The sequence below is a fragment of the Cyprinodon variegatus genome, unplaced genomic scaffold (assembly GCF_000732505.1).
Source record: "Cyprinodon variegatus isolate N-32 unplaced genomic scaffold, C_variegatus-1.0 Scaffold4, whole genome shotgun sequence".
NCBI classification, from domain to species: Eukaryota; Metazoa; Chordata; class Actinopteri; order Cyprinodontiformes; family Cyprinodontidae; genus Cyprinodon; species Cyprinodon variegatus.
This window is the reverse complement of record NW_015150457.1, coordinates 1,253,076-1,273,320: the sequence shown is the minus strand read 5'-3', so window position 1 is coordinate 1,273,320 and position 20,245 is coordinate 1,253,076. Positions and strand designations below refer to the sequence as shown.

The following is a 20,245-nucleotide window of genomic DNA, read 5'->3' as shown; positions in this document are numbered from 1 at the left end:
CCATCCATCCATCCATCCATCCATCCATCCATCCATCCATCCATCCATCCATCCATCTTCTTCCGCTTATCCGTAGTCGGGTCTCGGGGGTAGCAGCTTCAGTATTGAGGCGTAGACGTTCCTCTCCCAAGGTCACCTGGGACAGCTCCTCTGGGGGAATCCCAAGGTGTTCCCAGGCCAGCCAAAAAGCATAGTCCCTCCAGGATTTCCTGGGTCTCCCTCTGGGTCTCCTCCCGGTGGGACGTCCCCTTAAGACCTCACCAGGGAGGCGTCCAGGAGGCATCCTAACCAGATGCCCGCGCCACCTCAACTGGTTTGACATGGTGGAGCAGCGGCTCTACTTTGAGTCCTCCCCGGATGACTGAGCTCCTAACCCTTTGTCTAAGGGAGAGCCCAGACACAATACTACCCAAACTAATTTTGGGCACTTCTATCCGGGATCTCGTTCTTTTGTTCATGACCCAAAGCTCATGACCATAGATGATAATAGAAATATAGATTGATGGGTAAATCAAGAACTGTACCTTTTGGCTCTTGCCTAATACTGTCTAGGTATATTAGAGCACTAAATCAGTGTTCTGCTGTCTGACTCTAAGATGGTAACTGTGTGTCTCTTAGATCTTTTTTTATTGTGGCCTCGTGTAGAGTTGTTTTCTGTAAATCCCACAGAAATGTGATCGGTTTGAGAAATGAGAATTTTGAGGACAAGTTAATGTCTAATGTCTTATTTTGCCCCCGAAAATGACCCTGAATCACTGTTCATCATTGTAAAAAAAAAAAAAACCCAGAAACATCAGGGAATATCTATTTCATGAAATATTGCACATGGTCAGCAGCAGTCTGTAGATGGCTGGTGCTTCTCAAAGGACCTGCGTTTTTTGTCCTTGTAGAAAACTGCCCAAGGCATAAAAAACACACTCACTTAAATGTGCTTCCACATTGTTTTCTAGTGTCACGTGTTCCTCAGGGAATTGATACAATCCCAGTAAACCTTAATTAGGATGTAATAAGAACATGTGGTTTATCATGTCATAGAAAACTGCAATGCACCGTATTTTTGAAACATTTCTATTAACAAACTTGGGCAACTTTGAACAGAGTGATGCTATTTCTTACATGAGAAACTTTGAGTTGAAAACATCTCATTATGGCATTATTTAACAGGTTCTTTTGAAGAGTGAACAAAGATGCAACAATTAAATTGTCTCAACGGGATAATACTTTTGGTACTTTATAAAGAAAAGAGGGGGACATTTTTCCCATTGAGGCAAATGCACCTTTTAGTCATCATGTGCACACAGAAAGTCTTTGTGGAATTTATTATTGGTAACGTATGCAACTACTTTACCATTAAAATCTTGCTCTTTACATGGATAATAAAAGTCAAAGGCCCTTTACTTAATCATAAAAATCCAAAAACTTTAAACAATGTTTTGTTGTTGTTGTTGAAGTCTCCAGGAGGTTTGCCTCTTCTTCTTTAACCAGTTTTAAATTAAATACTAAGACCTAACTTTTTTTCCTCCTCCTAACTAATAAGGTTAGCTGAATCACTGGGCATTTGCAACCTGTGAAACATTTGTTAATATTGTATTATTGTATATATTTCTATATAAATATTTATAAATAAATAAATTATTCTCTCTGTAAATTAGATAGAGTTAATAAACTCAGTACTGTAGTTTAATCTTTGTTTAAGGTCAGTGCCTGATTATCAGGGACGTCCGGATACAAGTTTTTTCCCCGAAACTCTTTCGATGTTGCTGCTTTGAGCATTGAAAGGTACTGATATTAACTCAATATGATATCAGCATGATCATACATATTTTTATTACTTGTTTCATATTGTGGAAAGATAGAAAAGACTTGATCAAGTGATCTTTCTCAAACAGAGAATAATACTTTGTATCAGATATGAGAACATCTGACCCATTTATTTTCCCCTTAATAGTTAGATTTTATACAAAAGCGTATTGAATGGACGTGTCTTTCTATGAGCTTTCTAATACTAGAGTTTTTTTTAGGGAAGGTATTTAGATATTAAGTTTTTGGCTGAATTTAAACTGATTTCAGATATTAATATCTGATCAGGACATCACTACTGATTATTATAAATCCAGGGGAATTTTAAGTAGATGCACAAATTAAACATGTTTCCATTTGTCCAAGTTCAGCAGTGTTCATATTATTGATATTGAACACTACACAATCTGTCCAAATATGCCTTTTATGTTGCATTTTAAATGACCCATTAGGATTTTTCTATTTAAATTTTTTATGGTGCCGGGAATGAGAGCAATCTCTGCTATATTAAAGTTAGTGGACAATAATCAGACAGCATGTGAGCCGTTGGCTCCTTATAATGTCTTAATAAAACTGCACAAATTTTTCCTTGTGGTAATTGATCAGACAGTATTTCCAGCCAACACTGTGTTGAAGAAAAAACATGCGTCTAAAATATCAGCACTATTTCTTTATGGCGCCAGCATGAATGACCACATATAATGCTTCTGTTGATTTTAAACATAGCCACTATTCAGCAGCACATAAACATTTCTAATTGTAGTCACATTGCATCATATAAACTTAACTTTGTTTCATATAAATTAATCCTAACAATAATCCATGATCAATCTCAATAGTAGCTTTCAAAATGGCCTCTCTTCATGGAAACTGCTCGGATCAGAAGTTTTTTTTGTTAAAGACATTAGACGATAGACCCCGAAATAGATGATAACCTTTAATTATCTCAGATTCTATGCCGTATTCCATTGGTCGCCATGGTGACAGCTATTTTAATTGGTCCGGGTGTAGTGAATCACCTCATGCTCTCTTTGCTCTTTGGGCCTGATGGAGAGAATGAGTTGTCTGTGCCAGCCTGCACTGCCTCATCTCTATTTCCTCCCAGTGAGCCGATCACAGCTTTCATTCATCTGCTATCTGGGTCTCATTGCTGTGACCTTATTGCTCAAGTCTCAGTGATAATAAAAACTAACATGCAGAGATCCCAAAAGCAAGTGCTTCGGCTTGATTTTCAGCACATAAAACCAAATACAAGAATTTTCTCCTGTTGTTTTCTGTCATGGTATCAAATGTTATTTGTAGTCCGATTATCTTTCATCCTGTAAAATTTCAATACTTAAAGTCTCTTTCTTATTTGAGAAAGAGTTTTTCTCAACAGCTTGCTAATGCTGCAAAAGATGTCACAAATCAAGAATAAAAATTTAGAGAGACCAGATTTTGTTGAAGTGTCTTCAGGGGATAAGCCTCTCTTTCTTTCTGGCTTATATCTGATATTGGCTGGAAAATACGTTTGGCTATCTACTTGGAAATGGCTTAAAGTAAGCTATTTAACAGACTGCAGCTCTTAAAAAGGGTTGTAGTATTCCTTGGCCGAAGTGTGCAGGAAGGGGAAGGGGAGCACATATGTCAGTTTAATCAGAAGAAAGCATCTTTTGGCTCTTTTTTCTTGTGGACTTGTGGAAGATATGATTCGTATGATGGTCCAATTATAAATTAACTAAAAAAGCTGTAATGTGATTTGCTGTACAGTCAAATAATGCTCACACTCTAGATATGTTTTTTAATTGTGTTTCTTTCCCTTTAGGAAAAAGGACTGTTGATTCTCCAAAGAGCCCTCAGCCCAAGATGGTGAATATTTCTTCCATGTGAACTCCGTTCGAGGAGGAAGCAGAGGAGGGAAACCGAACCACATGACCAACCCTGCAAAACAGCACCAAATTAGCAATGTTTCCCTCAGGCAGGGATTACCTCCTCTTCAGTGTCTCCATCTCTCCCACTCTTTGTTGCTCATATAGCAAAATAGCTGTCCAGTTCCAAGACTCTGATCCGTGAGAGCTCTCCCTCTGCTAATCCGCCCAACAAAGACTTGCTGCAGCTTTTACATCCCGCTCATGGTCATTGGCCTGTTTTCCTCAGCTGCTGCTGCTCCTGCTCAAGGTCCAGATGATGAAGAGACCCAAGCAACAGACAGGGCCTTTCAGCTTCCTCAACTTCTTCAGCCGCAAGCCCAAATCAGACCCAAAGCCAGAGAAGCCTGTGGAGTCCTGTCCGAAAGAAGAGGTGTCTATAACTTTGACTCCGAGCGAGCATCCAGAGCAGGTGAGGCTGGATCACCTGACACTCTGCTTTTGTACGAGTCACTGCGGAAATGTTTTTAAACTTCCAATTTTCTTGAAAATGTGTGAACAAAAAGACTTTGAATGCCTCAGTCTTGCTGGCTTGGTTCTCAAAATAATTTTTTGTAATCTTTGATGGAATCTTTAACCAATATTAATTTAAGCTTAATTGGAGTTTTCTTTTTACTTTTCGCACTTGCTTTTTTCTCTTTGTTCACTAAACCTTTTATACCCAGCCCACAGTACTGTATGCAATGAACAATGTCTTGCCAAACTATTCTTTCTTGAACTTTTTAGCATGTTAATGTATATCATTTCCACTTTATGTAACAGGCACACACGTTAGTGCTAAATGGTGGAATGGAAACAATTGATTTCCTTAAAAATGTCTCAAAAAACAGTGTGGTCCATTTCTATTTAAACTTCATTTAATTGGAACCCAAAGAAAAAATCTATTCAACTAGTTTTGTTAGTTGTTGTACATTTAGAAACAGACTCTACAGGTTTAGGGGATTTGATTTCATTATAAAATCAGCATGATGTGAAAATGGAGTATAGTGCATCAAAGCCTCCCATTGATAGCTGTCCACCTTAACTGCCAGGCTTTGGAGAGTATTAATCTGCATGATCTCTGGCTGTAATAGATTAGCAGCAAAAACAAAAACTATTATTGAAGGGAAAATATATGGAGTTCTGTATTTTGTTGGTATTTAAAGGACACAACAAACATGTGGAGCAAAGTTATTTTTTCAGATGAGATGCTTTGTGTGGTGGAAAAGTTAGACTGCTCCTGCAAAGACACCATTCCTATATAGAAACACTGTGAGCATCGGAGTGAGGGGGTACTCTTTTAAAGAAGAGACAGGAACGCTGGTCGGAGGTTATTGTAATATGGATGGATAATCCTAGAAAAAAAATGTTAGAGGCTACAGAGCTAGTGTGGAATAGTTAAGATCACAGCTATTTGTTAGAATGAAGTACAATACTTACAATAAGTTGCCTGTCATCTGAACACATGGCCAGATTCGGTTAACCAATATTCTCTCTCATCATTTTCAGGACATCAGCCAAACAGCAATAGATGAAGCACAATCTGGAGCTTCTGGAGCAGAAGAAGCGAGTCTAGATGCAGCAGCAGAGGCGGGAAAGACCAGCACCATCATAGAGGAGTGTGTGGGTGGGGCCAGCTGTGGGTCCACTGGCGTCCTTTCCCTCTCCTCCTCCAGCCAGGAGCAGCTGCTCCATGAACACCTGGAGGAGTGTCCGTTGTGCCTGCTTAGCCAGCCCCGCAGCCACTTCCCACGCCTCAGCTCCTGTTCCCATCGAGCATGCTCCGATTGCCTTCGCCAGTACCTGCGTATTGAGATATCAGAGAGCAGGGTGAATATTGCGTGCCCGCAGTGCCCTGAGGCGCTGGCGCCGCTGGATGTCCATGCTATTCTGGATGACAGGGCACTGCTGGAGAGATTTGAGGAATTCCAGCTTAGGCGTTTTTTGGCTGCTGACCCAGATACACGCTGGTGCCCAGCACCTGACTGCAGGTAAGAGTCTGGAAGTCTCTCACATCAATAATTTAACCCCTTATAACTCTGAAAAATAATCTAGTGTTCATGTCATATGCAACTATAATGGTGCATTCACAACAAATGCGAATGGCGGGACCAGAGCGACTGATTTATTCCTAAGTAGAGGTGCCTATAGGAGTGAAGTGTAGGGCAAATACAAATATTTAAATTAGTTTAATTTCAACCAACCAGAGGCTGGATGTTGTTTTTAAACATAGTGAAGGAACGCAGTGGGGGCAAAGCTTTTTTCTTTTTCTTTTTTTATCAAAATGAAAGACAGAGAAAATAATGTTAATTATAATAAAGCTGGGAAAGCCTCTGGTAGGTTTGTGGGTGGCTTTTAAAAAGCTGCTTTAATTTAGCCTAGAAGGACTGAACCATGACTCATTATTCCTCTTATAACTCCAAAGCAGGTCCTGGCCACCTGAAAATAAAAGCACACAAAAGAATAAAAAAAAATTGCTGTATTATGTTCAGTGTGAACGCATATTTATATTGTCTTTTCTCGTACTCGTGTAAATTAAAAAAAACTTAAATATTTCAGTTTCACCGGTACATCCCACTCAGCTACAACTCATTATAAAGAAATCCCATGCCACAGCATGATACAAGCCCCTGCAAAAAACATCATCATTTACCTGGTGTTAAGGTTTTAAAAATACAGGAGACTCTTAGATTTTATAATAATCTGGCTATCACAAAATTGATAGAGCAGAACCTTTTAAAAACTTCGCTTAGATTTGTTTGTTGGATACCTGCGCAGAATCTGTTTGGAGATTTTTTTTACTAACATTAAATATTATAACATCAATATGAAAAACACATATTAGATATTCTTTATTACTTTAATGAAGCTTATCTGCATTATGAGACTATTTTAGTTGCCTATAAATCTCTGCTTTCAGCTTCCATTCTTTTTTACGAAAAAGTCTTATTTCTGCATCTGTGTTTTTTAGGTTTCTTCTGCTAAATACCCCATTAACACAGGATGATGCTGACATCACTATATTTGATTTATCATGATGTGGCACCATATATCATACACCGTATCCAGATTATTTAAATCAGAAGATCGTACTTTTTAAGATCTCAGAATAATTATTTGTCTGTAAAACGGGTTTGTAGATGTTGTTTTGCCTTGCAGACCAGTGCTTCCTTTTTGGCCTAAATTCCAACAGTGATGGAGTTGCATACTTGTCTAGCTTGAAAACCTCACATGAGCCCCATTTAAACTACCCTTTTGAAATTGTGCCGAGATCGGTCCAAGCATGATAACTAAGCTTATCGGTTCAGGTGAAATTTAAGCTACAGAACAAAAGAAGAAAACAATATATAAGACTGAAAATGACATTTAAAGATTCACATAGTCTTAAAAAATTCTGGAATAGTCTAATTAGCATTTTAGTTCTTATAGTTTTGGATAATAATGAAATGAGGGATCGAGCCATGGAATTTTTTTTCTTTCCTATTTGTAGCAGATGACAACAGAATTTCTAAAGATTGCAATGGTTTTACGTTGATTTAGACTTCATATACATAATAAATATTTGAATCTTCCATTCAACTGAACTATTAGTTTGCTTTACATGATACTATGTAAGACAGACTTTTGACTTGACCAGAGATTTGCCTGTTTTGAGGTGAGACTCTATTGACTTTACAGTCTTTTCTAGAGACTCGATTCAGGGCTTAAATTTTAAGACTTGAATTTTCCAAAACAACAAGTCGGTCCCACCTCTGGCAACAGCACACATCAAAGTTATAAAAACATCTTACCTTACACCCATAGGAGACATGAAGCTTAGCTAAATTCTTACATTTCAATCTTTAGCTGATCTTTAAATCCACAAACGGGAAGATTGTTGGAAGATTATACTTCTTTTTTTAAACAGTGGCTGCAGATTTACCAGAAAACATCATCAGCTGATCTGATTAAGCTCCTTAAATTTCTGCAGTTTGGATCATGCACTGACACTGATCCATTGCAACATGGCCATAATGTAAATGGATAGCGAATTAGGGTCATAATAAAACGTACGTGCATGTTCTACTCATGCATTTAGTAGATGTTTGTGGTCAGAGGCATGAAAGCAGTGGGGTTTAGGACTTTTAGTGCTTTAATCCTAAATTTATTTGATTCATGGAGAAAAGTAATCAATGCACCTAATTTGTGTAAAAGAGTTACAATTAAACACAAAACACATAAAAAAGGATACGTTTTATACAAAAATAAATTGTTGCAGCCAGTTACTTTTTATTGGCCAATTGTAATTTATATATATGTTATATTTTTTTTCCAAGCGGATCCATTTTATATTTCACATTAGAAAAATATATTAAAACTTAGTTTTGAAGGCATTCTCCCAATATTTTCCTTTAGTCTTGGGCAACCTTTAAGGTAACATTGTTTCAGGGAAATCATGCTGCTGGTAAAAACAGCAAGAATGAAGAAAATGATTTGTTTATGTACAAATTTAGATAAATCACTTGTTCATTTCAAATAAAATTGGACTGTTTTCCTTTTGTTGATGTTTTTGAAAAGATGTCTGGAAAGTTTAAATATAATTAGAAAAATACATCCTGACCAGATGGAACAGTTATGACAGCAGCAATACAAAAAGAAAAGAAATTGTGCCTGTTAATCTAACTAACTTCTTTACATAATAATAATAACAAAAATTTAGCCAGGTTATAGCACAAATGATATGCAAGTAAGTTTTAAGTAGATGGCCAAAGTGTTAAAAAAATACTTTCAGCTCTGTTAAGACCTTTAAGACATGATTTATTAGAGCATACATTCAACTTGTTTGCATGGCTACATGTCAAATATTGTTCTGAGAACTTTTTGACCTAATAACTGGTTTGTTTAATAACTGATATCTGGATATGATAAATGCATGAGCACTTGCTAAAATTCCGAGTCTCTTCTAACTGAGCCTGGCACCAAAGTGGGATCATTCCTGCATGATAATTGTTCTCTTTTGTGTTTGGATGTGTGTGTGTGTGTGTGTGTGTGTGTGTGTGCGTGAGCCCTCTAAACGGTTGGATTCATTAAGACATTAAAACTTTGAAGTGACAAAAATGTTGTTGGAATAACAAACTACATGCTTTAAATCTGCATTTGAACTTGGATCACAGAAACTTTTCTCCACTGATAGTTCTGTTCTCATGAAACAAATTTTGACTGTTTCTGTGTGCCTTTGAGCTTGAAATCAACATGCTAGAGTAATAGAATTAAGCATTTAGTAAAAATATTAAATGACATGCCTCTCTGGATTATAGCTATGCAGTCATAGCCTATGGCTGTGCAGAGTGTCCCAAACTGAGCTGTGGACGTGAGGGATGTGACACAGAGTTCTGCTACCACTGTCGGCAGCTGTGGCACCCCAACCAGACGTGTGACCAGGCGCGCCGACAGCGTGCCCGCCATGCTTCGGGTGGCAACGATGCCTCAGCAATGTATGTCTTCAATGAAGAACCTGGAGGAGGTGAGATTGGAATCGGTTTCACTATTCATTATCTTACCATTGAGTCATGCTTTACTGAGAGTAGTTAAATATAGCCCTAGACATAACCAAACCATGCTAACATGGTACTAGTTCATCAGTAGTGCTCGGTGCGGTTCAGTTTTGGCTCGGCTCTCAGGTAACGAAGAGCGCATGAGTAGACTGCGTCATCTCATTACAGTCAGCCTCCTTAATCATGAAATTTCAGACATTCATAAAAATACAAGCTTTCTACATACCTTGTAGTCTAATTCAAACAGAGCAAAAACCAAAAATGTTATAATAATCAAACACACCAATTTTCCTTTTGAGGGGTTGGTCCTTTTGAAGCCTAAATAAAATTGCAGCACTGGGCGCCATGAGCACACATAAACAGATTTGGTGGATCTACCCACAGTATAGCAGACTATCTAAGAGCTGGATGATGACAACTAAATAGAGCATGACCAGCCGCTTTGGATTTTATCATCCCATTAAATTGCCATTATTAACGATTATCAGTTTCATAGAATGGCCTCAGATTGTGTCTCCTACCTAACAGTAGGCTCAGTAAGTTATCACCGAATGAATCATAATCCTAACCCTAAGGTAATTCCTTTTTTACCCGAAAAATTAATTTATGTATGTATGTGTTATCTGAACGTAATTTTAGTAGTTCTTCATCTATTTAAAAAAATATATATATTTGATTGGCATGTCACTCATATCGAACAACCCATCTCAAAAAAATCTCACATTAAGTCTGTGTGACTGAAACAAATGCAATTCACCCAAAGTAAAGCTTTAAAATGCAGTGTTTTTTTTTTTAAAGAAGGTAGAACGTAAATAGAGTAGACAAAACATTTTAAGTCAATAAATAGTAAATAAAACTTAAGGTTTTAGATGTGGCCGAAGAGGCTATTATCAACAATAAGCTGTATATTATCATCATAATAAACCTACTAGAAGGTCGAGGAGGCCCAGTCTGAAGCCAATCTATGGGACCTATAAACACTAATAACAGCCATTAAATGGTTGATCACATCCAATCCATTCCTAACAAATGTAAAGACGGAAAAAAGCATCAAGGTGAAAACATGTCTGTCTGTCTGTGTGTCTCTCTGTCACTTTGTCTGTCATTAGTAATGACAAAGAACAACATTGCTATAACTCAGATCAGTATTAATAAGGACATTTATCCACACATCTATCAATTTACCTTCCACAGCAGCTTTAACTTCTGCTATAGTGAAATCTACGTTAATATTCTATTCAGAGCACTGTTCAAGTCTTATCCCTCTTGGATTCAAATATCATTGTGTTTTTAACACCATATCTTGGACATTTCTTCAGTGTTTCCACACTTCAATGAGAGGTGCCACTTTGCTTAGCCGCAGTATGCTACTGCCTTGTTTACCCTGTGTGCAATTATCTAACACTGAGTTGTGAAGAGGCTTTTTAATCCTCCTCTATGAGGGCTGTGACAAAATAAGCTTGGCTCCGACTTTTACCACATATCTGCCTCACTAGAGCGGCAGGTTCTCTTACCATTTCGTTTTTGTAGAATTGCTACAATAAATACTTCCCAAGTCACAACTAAGTCTGAAGTCTTTATAGTCAGGTCTGCAATCGAGTCAAAAATCAAGACTAATATATCCAAAGTCAAGTCCAAGTCCTATGCATTCATTTTTAAGTCACGAACAAGTCATAATGAGCTATCGCTGAAATGTTTATGATGAGCCACAACTAAATTCTTCCGTATAAAGTCAAGTTTTTCCTATTGTCAACAACATTATAATCTGCTGTAACATTGTTACCTCTCAAGCTGTCAAATCTGTGACTATGCTTTACCCAGGAATCAGGAGGTCCAAACCTTACAAATAATTTATGGCAGCACCATTTAGCTTTTAGCCTCTAGGGGCGATAGACCTGTAACTTCCAGGTTTAGCGCCCTTGAAGGCCACTGGCAACAAAGCACTGTCGCAAAATGAAACAAGACAAGGCCACATGCACCTCTCTAGGTTGAATCACAAATCAAAGGAATAAAAAATGTCTGATCTTATGTGTCACATCTGTTTTGTTGCGTAAGAGCAACTTTCAGTTGGATCAATTCAGCTATGGATCTGATCCTCTCAGGTTATATAGGGGAGTCTTTGAGAAGAGCTTCCTGCATGCAGGATTGATACTCACCAAGTACTGACCTGAAAAATCAGTTAATATATCTTAAATTAGGCTAATTACTGGATCAAAACTTGAAAAGAGCTGCTATAAATATTCTGCATCCTCAGATTTATTTATATATTCAAAGAATACGAACCTGCAAGAATTCATAAAGCAAATATTTATAAACTTTTAAAAAAAGGAAATATTAGGAATTTGTAACATTAGATATTTTGAGGAAGTATTATTCTAAAAAATTTATAATTTTTATGACAAAGTTGTTGCTACAGTCTTTATTGTTGAAAATGTTTTTTGTTAAACTAGAGCCATTTGACGACTGTATAATTTAATCAATTCAAGGTTGGATTACTCTAAACTTTCCAACCCTGATATTATTGCTACTACTATGAAATAATAAAAGATTCTTATGACATGTGTATTTAAATTAGTTAGAAACCTGAGGTATTAAGGACTTTGATTATTATCACAAATACGGTAACCAAAGCAGTATTATATTTGACCAAAAGAAAAATGTACTTTTTCTGGGCTTTAAGTAACTATATTAAATTTTTGTCTTCTATATTTCTTCTGTTTCAGATGCAGAGGAAATCAAAGCATGTCCTCGCTGTGGTGCCTACATTATGAAGACTAATGATGGCAGCTGTAACCGCATGAACTGCACTGTGTGTGCCTGTCAGTTCTGTTGGCTGTGTATGCAGGAAATAACCGATGTACACTACCTCAGGTACCTTGCACACAGACAGACCCTTTTAACCTAGGGGAACACATGCAATAACTAATTATGCTTGTGCAACAAAAAAATATAATATGCACAGCTGGTTTTGTCGCTTTGGTTACGATACTTACTGTACATAATTCAGCTCCTACTAGAGCCCTGCAGTTACACCAAATTTAGAAGCCCAGAAAGCAGATTAGGATTTTTTTTATTTATCTCTAAAACTATTGTCTTTTGGATTTCTATTCATTTAACATTTGCAGTTTTAAAAGTCCTTTTAAAATTTAAGAGGTGACTTCTTAAGTTGTTGCACTAATAGTGTCTACGTAGGTGGATTGGATTACATTCTTTTAGCTATACTTCTTCGTATTGGTCTATCCCTTTAAATAAAATGTATTAAGGTTTTTACTATTGCTATATATGCTGAGTATAGTTGGTTCAGTGGAAATTTCCTAGGAATATATACTGGCTTGATTTTTATCCTCAGTATTTTTATTTTCTTGCCTCAGCTTTAGTTGTAGCTTCCTACATCTGTAAGTCATTCTTGTTAAAAGAGGTATTTTTTATTGTTGGGTGCTTTTTTCATAAAGCAGCAGAAATAATGGTTATCTCACACGAGTATATAACACATGGGAAATGTAATTTTTCATCCGTTTAAAATGGTCTCATTTGCAGGGAGAACTCAGCTAAGTTCAGAGTTGAAATATACCTCCCACTCTGTGTGGTAATGTTTCAGATTAAATGTTTGAATTTGCAAATTTACTACAAGTTAAAGCTTTTGTTTTATTAGATGAATCTTTTTGTTTGTTTTATGTACTATTTGTCATAGAGATGTCCAACTTTAACTGTATTTATTTGCCTTTTTAATGCATTTGATTGACTAAAAGAGTTATTACATTGGAAAAGTCTTGGTTTAATTACTTATAAAGCTACACATTAGCTTATTGTTTTTTTTTCCCTATTTAGTTTGATCAAAATATTTAACATCACTTTGGAAGTGACAGTTTGAGCTCCTTTTTTCATTCCTTGCCTTTCTGCATTTGTAGATGCTATAAAAATAAGCCTTTCAGCAAGCTTTGTTCATTTATCACTGTGAAAAATCTTCATCTGTTTAAAATTTGGCCTCTCTATTGACTTTTAAGTCCTGGAAAAAATCTGCTGCTGGTTTTCCATAATTTATCTGGCTTAATATGCCAACATATTTCTATTATAGTGGGGATGATTTTAATGTTACTTAGAAAAATGTGTGGGTGTTATGTAATTTCTTTTTAATAGTTTGATTAAGGTACTGATTCTTGCATGTGTCAGCTTGGATTTCTAAACATCTCCCCTTCCCTTACTGGAAATTGCTGCTGAAAGATGCACTTTAAGGACAGCGCAGTTAATCTGCTAGTCAGAGCAACAGAGAACAACAATAACAGCTCACTATAACTTCCCATAGGGACTTGAGATGTTGTGAAACAATTAGATACTTCAAATAATAGCACTTAGGTGCAGTTTGTGCTTTTTATGTTGTGGTTCCTGAACATACAAGCCAATTATTTCTTTAATTAGACTTAAAATCTGTTGCTGGTTAAGCATTCATTTATGTATAGTTCAAGCATAAGAACAAAGCTGGATATTTGAATATTGACTCCTCTGGAACAGTGTTAGTTTCTTTAGTTAGTTTCTTCTCTAACAGTTAACAAAGCATAATTTCCCATGTTAGAATTTGCTGCAAAATGAAGAATAATAGAGTAAAACATCAATTAGAGTGGAATATTAGAAATAATTAGACTAACTTTGCTGTCTTCTTAAATTTTTGCATTTGTTTTATGAAAAAGAAAAAAAAAATGGTACATTACTGAAATGTTTCCACCTTGATGATCATAGCAGAATATCGTGTTTTTCACTATAGATGTGCACCCCTGCTGCCTATTTTAGTGGATATGAAGTTTGGATATCACAAATAAACAAAATAGTTTTGGAAATGTCTTTTTTTGTGTGCAAATATTTGGTAATTCAGTGCATAAGTCAAACTAAGTCAAGGGATCTTTAAAGTTGTGTTAATTATACTCTTAACGTTGTGGGATATCAATAAAATATTTGATTGTGATTGTATTGCTGAAAATTGGGATTATTGTATGAAAACCCTCATTTTATTTCCACCTACAGTAGCTTTCTTTGCAAATATGCTATGCCAAAATCACCACTCTTTATTCAGTACATCAGTCACTAATGATACAGATCCTTTGTGGGTTTTGTGTGCATTAAAGACAGATTGACTCCATCAAACTGGCTAAATATTACCGATGTATTTGTCTAATACATTAATTATTGTGTCCTACATTTTGTTGAAGCAGTCCTTTAGGAGTGCCATATGGCATAAAATTATATTGCAGTGGTGATTATGATTCAATATACTGTATCGTGCAGCCCTACATTTTCCTGAAAAATGTATCAGCCATTCAAAATTGCCCTTCCCAGTCAATCGCCAGCTGAATGGCAGTCTACTCCCCTGCGACTCCCAGCAAAATCCCCTCCAACTTCCAGGCACTGGCCTTCCCCTGGGTGTGCATATTTTTTTTACTGAATTACAGGGTCTGATCAGGAGATGACGCTTCTCTTTAGATCTTAATATCCACAAATCATGACAGAAAGAATATTTTAGTACAAAGATTGATGTTTAAAAATTAATTGTAGGGGACCAGCCAACAGCCCATGAAGGAAAGTGGGGAAATTTTGTATGGCTACTACTATATCAGAAGGGTGTTCAGTTAGAGGCTCATTTTGAGCTGCTTCTACACAGACCATTGTAGGAGATCCTTCCCTTCCACAAAATTCACCATCTTTGATAAAAAAATCTAATATAGCAGCCTGCCTTACTAGAGTAATTACTTTTTGGGATTAATAAAAAAAGATATGAACTGAAATGTGTGTCTGTCTTACATGGTTCAGTCCCTCAGGATGTACATTTTGGGGGAAGAAGCCATGGTCTCAAACTCGGAAAGTACTGTGGCAGGTGGGCATGTTGCTTGGAGCACCTGTGATCATCTCCCTTATTGCGGGCATTGCCATCCCCGTCATCATTGTGGGTATACCAATCTACATGGGCCGAAAGGTAAGCAGCGATGGCAACAGCCGACTGTTTATATTGGAGGGGAAAAAAAGGAATTCAAGCAATTGTTCAGCAAATATATCACTTACACTCTCATCTTAACGGTAGAAAGTGGCGACAAGCTCACAGATTTGTTTTGTTTTTTCAGTATGAGCTCTTTGGTACACTTAAAGAGTTTATTAGTGGATGTGGCTAAGTGGTTGGTTGCACAGAAAGAGAACAACAATAAGGAGCAAATTGAATTTCCATGAAGCAATTTGTGTCTAATTTATTACCTTCCAGGTCCATGGTCGCTGTAAGAAAAACAATATCTCAGGAAGTAAGCACTACTTAACCGTGGCAAGCGGGGTGATGATGTCCGTGTTTGTGTCGCCAGTCATAGCAGCTGTTACAGTGGGTAAGTAAAACATAGACTCTTAAAGATAGACATGAATATTTGTTGGTGTGATTAGGATAAGCCAGTTGATCTCTCCATAATATTCTCAGGTAAATAAAAATAAATAAATAAAAATCATTACAAAAACAGAAGGTATAAATATGCCAAATTTTACAAACACCATGGGTTTTATGGAGTACTCCCTATGGAGTCGCTGCTGTGAAGTGAAGCTGTTGCTAGAAACCATGGGTGCTCTACAGGAGTCCCAACCAAGGCTCTAAATAAACTACATCACAGTAAAAATTAACATATTAACCAGAGCCGTAGAAAATAATAATTAAGTAAAGAATGATTCAATTTAATTATGCACAGTGTGTCATCCACGGCCATGCATTTCAAGCACTATAAATGTAAACTTATTTGTTGCTGAGTTTAAAGAACTTTTTCACTTTACCTCTTCAGACAATATCTGTTTAAGAACCAGTGGAGTTAAAGTAAGGCTTAATCAGTTAAGAATAAAAAGAGCTATCATTCACATCTAAAACAAACCCAACGGACACACAAACCTTTCAAAGGTGCCAAAGAGGAATCACCAGTTCACTTAAACCTAAAGCAAACTATCATATATGGTGATTAAATTAAATTCAGTATCAGTTCTCTACCCTTGTCACAGGTATAATATCAGATATAAGTAAATTTTTATTAGTTTTAAAGTCAAGAAATTGCAAGTATAAAACATTGCATATTTTAATGCTTAGTAAAGGTCAAGTTAAGATGTGTTTAACCATTTCATATGTTCACTACTACTTACTTAGATACTTCAAATGAACCATGTTGCAGCCACAGTTATAACAGCCTATATCAATTTCTTTAAACTGGACAGTTACTGGTGCTGTGCTTCTCCTCTCCCTAAAATTAGATATGTGTGTTACCTTGTTGCTTTCAACAAAATGAGATAATTGAAATGTCTTTAAATACATATAAACATGAGTTCAACTCACCGTAGTGAACGGATAAATGGAGGCAGAAGAAGTCCTTCAGTCATCAATGCACACATTCAGTGACACACAGGAGCTCTTTCAAGCTGGGCACTGTTTCATTCACAACACCTGTCCCATCAATGAGAAATCAGAATCAGAAATACTTTAATAATCCCAGGGAGAAATTACTTTTATTTCATCACTACATATGTAATAGAGTGACTATAGGACCAGCTTGGTATAACACAATTTAATACATTATATATAATTAGGGGTCCCCGCCCCATCTCGCCATCAGTTTGGGGGTCTTTGGCCTGGAAAACATTGAAGACCCCTGTTATAAAGCATTTAAACTCCCGCCAGGAACAAAGTGCTATACCAATAATAACACACAAATGATCAATCAATCAGTCACCTTGCAACAAGAAGATCTGGGTTCAATTCCCGGCCCGGCTCTTTCTGCATGGAGTTTGCATGTTCTCCCTGACCATGGGTGGGTTCTCTCCGGGTACTCCGGCTTCCTCCCACAGTCCAAAAACATGACAGGTTAGGTGAATTGGTTTCTCTAAATTGCCCTTAGGTGTGAGTGTGAATGGTTGTTTGTCCTGTATGTCTCTGTGTTGCCCTGCATGGACTTGTGACCTGTCTAGGGTGGACCCCACCTCTCGCCTGTAGACAGCTGGAGACAGGCACCAGCACCCCTCACGACCCCACTTGGGATAAGCGTGATGGAAAATAAATGGATGGATGGATGATCAATCATAAAACAATAAATAAATCAATATATAAAAGAAGTAAAAAAAATAAAAGCAGTAATACAATTATATAAGCAAAGACTATATGCATGACTATTGTAACTGAATCCTGATTTAACACATCACTTTGTCTTTCTTCCTCTGCTTCTAACTTCCTGTCTGCATCCCTATTTCTGATTCCTAACTTTTTTACTCTAACATCTTTTGTTGTCCCTGCTCACCAACATTTTCATTGTTGGATGTGTTGTCATTTTGCTCCCTTTCCTAACAGAGATACACTTAGAGCCCAACATGTTCACTTCCCTCTCTCTCTCTCTCTCTGAGTTCTTTGGTTGGCCTGCCTGTTCTCCTGCCCCGCTCTCACCTTTCCGTTGAGTCAATAGTGACCCAGTGTTCTGGCTGCGTTAATTATGTCCCTTTGTTTGTTTGGAGCTCGGGTTTGTGTTCCCAAATTCCTATCGCACACAGCACCAAGTTGCATAATCATGCAGCATGGTGAGGTTGCTGATCATCGCATTTCGGGGGAGGGGGGAGGTTAGTTCCTGAAAAAAAGAGATGAAAAAAATAAGTTAGACATTTACTGTGTTTTTATTTTCACTTTTCAGGTTGGCCTGACAACACATCACAGTGCAGCCATCTTTTGCTTTTGTGTCAACGCTGTAATGATATTTCCTCCTAACCTTTTAGCTGTGGTTTGGCAGAAAGAGGAAGATCCCATTCAAGCCTCCAGTGTACAGTTAGAAAAGAAGGGCTCCCTCTTGTGTTTGTCCTTGTCTTAGTTCCATTAGAAAATGCTCAACATTGACTAGAGGTTTGTTTTTTGTCAGCTTTTCAAAAGAGTTGAGAAATTACAAAAACCCCATGTCCAAATTATAACCTTTATTTTTTTTTAACAAAAAAAAACATTTTATCTCAAAGAATGATGATGCCCCTTAGCATTATCTCATTGTCGTAAAACTAATTTTATTCTCCTTTTAGGGGGCTGGTTTATTGCACAATAAACTGGTGTGATGGATTTTGTATTTTTGTAAAATAAGGAATTTTTTTTGATAAAACCTTCATTTTATTTAAATTTGTTTATACAGGTTATCCTCCATAAAAAAAATCACATTTTCAGTCCAGTTTATTTCCATAGTGCTAATGCACAACATGTTATTTCAAGGTACTTTACCAAAAGGTCATTCACTTGTATAATGCACAGCTTTCAATTCCAGTATATGCCCATCAATGTGTCCATTAATACTATTAAATGTTATACTCATTTAATATGCATACTTTGTTGTCTTTCAGGTGTGGGCGTGCCGTTAATGCTTATGTATGTCTATGGGATCGTTCCAATGTCACTCTGTAGGAACGGCTGGTGTCGACCCCAGAGTGACCCTCCTGAAGCTAGCAAGATACAACTGGAAGACTTAGCTAGCTGTAAGTGCTCAATGTCACCAACAGTATATCAAGAATGTTTTTCACCATCACATTTCAACCAAAAACTTCAGCGTATCTTATTTCACTTTTACGTAAACCAAGCCTAAACAGCTTGTAATTGTGAGTATGATGGAAAGTGATGACATTCACAAATTTATACCCATATAATTCGGAAAAGTGTGATTCGTAATCGCTGGCAAAATAATTGAGTGCTACCAACTGAATGTAGTTGTCTGGAATAAAGTCTGTTTGTGGAAAATCTAATCTAAGTATAAATGCAAGTGATCTGTGAAGGTGTTTGAAAGAGAAAACTAGGGTACAAACAGCATCTTGATGACGAAGCAGCACAGCAGATGAGAAGGATGTAGAGAAGTATAAAGCAGGGTTGAATTGTAAAACAATAGCTGTAGCTTTAAACACCCAACTAAGCAGTTACTAAGACTTCAAGGCCGATGGAAATCCCCATAGAAGTTGCAGTGTCCCACAGCTCAATTCAGTTTATTTATATAGCCCCAATTCACAACACATGTTATCTCAAGGCACTCTACAGTTCACCAGATCATACAGTCAAATTGATTCAAAGTTTTCTATCTAAGGAAAACCAGTTGATTGCATCGACTGATTGACTTGAATGCAATCCCTCACACTAAAGATGCTTGTAGCGACAGTGGAGAGGAAAAATTCACTTTTAACAGGAAGAACCTCCAGCAGAACCAGGCTCAGTGTGAGCGGCCATCTGCTGTAAAAGGCGGCCCTGTCCAGGAAACACACAGCCAGGCACACAAGCTCCGAGCCAGCTCCCATGTCAGAGGATGAAGAGAACACATCAAGCCAGTCAGTCAGAGAAACAGGTCTACACTAAAAAAAACAGGCTGATCTCGAACATGTATAAACAAAGGTGTTGATTGCAGCAGGATAGCTGATAATTCTCTCCAGGATGTTGTCACAGCCAAACAGGAACAGACGAGGCAAAGCTACTATGAGAAAAATCAGAGAGAGCATAATGTTAGAGATTTAACTAAAAGATTCTGCAGAGTGGAATTTGGAAGCAGGAGAAGTACTATACACTTACATTTAAAAATCTATCCTTGTAGGGTCCTTTTAGGATATATTTGTAGCAATAATAAACCATTTGCATTTTGCGACAATCTAATAAAAAGAAACAGGAAGTTTAGTAGAGTGCTCTGGTCAAGTGACCAAAGCCGAACTTATTTGCAAGACGAACAACACTGCTTTTAAGATTTTTGGGTTTAATTAAAGTTTTAGAGAACCAACTATAATTTTCCTTTTACTGTTTATCTGTGGTTTTAACTAAAGACCAGAACACACCGGTTGCGTTCGACTTTTTAATCTCCGATCCCGTTTATTTCTATGTCACACTGACTGTGTAGAGAGGATCCGACTAGGCAGCTCGGGCAGCTCTGTATACATTTTTTTTCACTTCTCTGTACGTGCTATACCCAAATTAAAACAATTTCCCACATTTGACTTGGATGGATTATGAAAAGTTGTCGAGTAAAATAAATAATTAAA

General features: G+C 37.1%; 1 protein-coding gene across 2 annotated transcripts in view; it reads left to right on the top strand.

Moving 5' to 3' along the window:
- LOC107082730 (E3 ubiquitin-protein ligase RNF19A-like) overlaps nucleotides 1–20,245 on the top strand; it is a 29,984-nt gene that overhangs the window by 7,331 nt on the left and 2,408 nt on the right. For both annotated transcript variants that reach the window (XM_015371554.1, XM_015371544.1), the window contains exons 2-8: nucleotides 3,605–4,119; nucleotides 5,196–5,677; nucleotides 8,984–9,189; nucleotides 11,944–12,091; nucleotides 15,020–15,182; nucleotides 15,462–15,576; nucleotides 18,581–18,712. In XM_015371554.1, coding sequence (XP_015227040.1) covers nucleotides 3,964–4,119; nucleotides 5,196–5,677; nucleotides 8,984–9,189; nucleotides 11,944–12,091; nucleotides 15,020–15,182; nucleotides 15,462–15,576; nucleotides 18,581–18,712 — 1,402 coding nt within the window. In that variant the 5' untranslated portion in view covers nucleotides 3,605–3,963. The remainder of the gene's footprint in view (nucleotides 1–3,604; nucleotides 4,120–5,195; nucleotides 5,678–8,983; nucleotides 9,190–11,943; nucleotides 12,092–15,019; nucleotides 15,183–15,461; nucleotides 15,577–18,580; nucleotides 18,713–20,245) is intronic.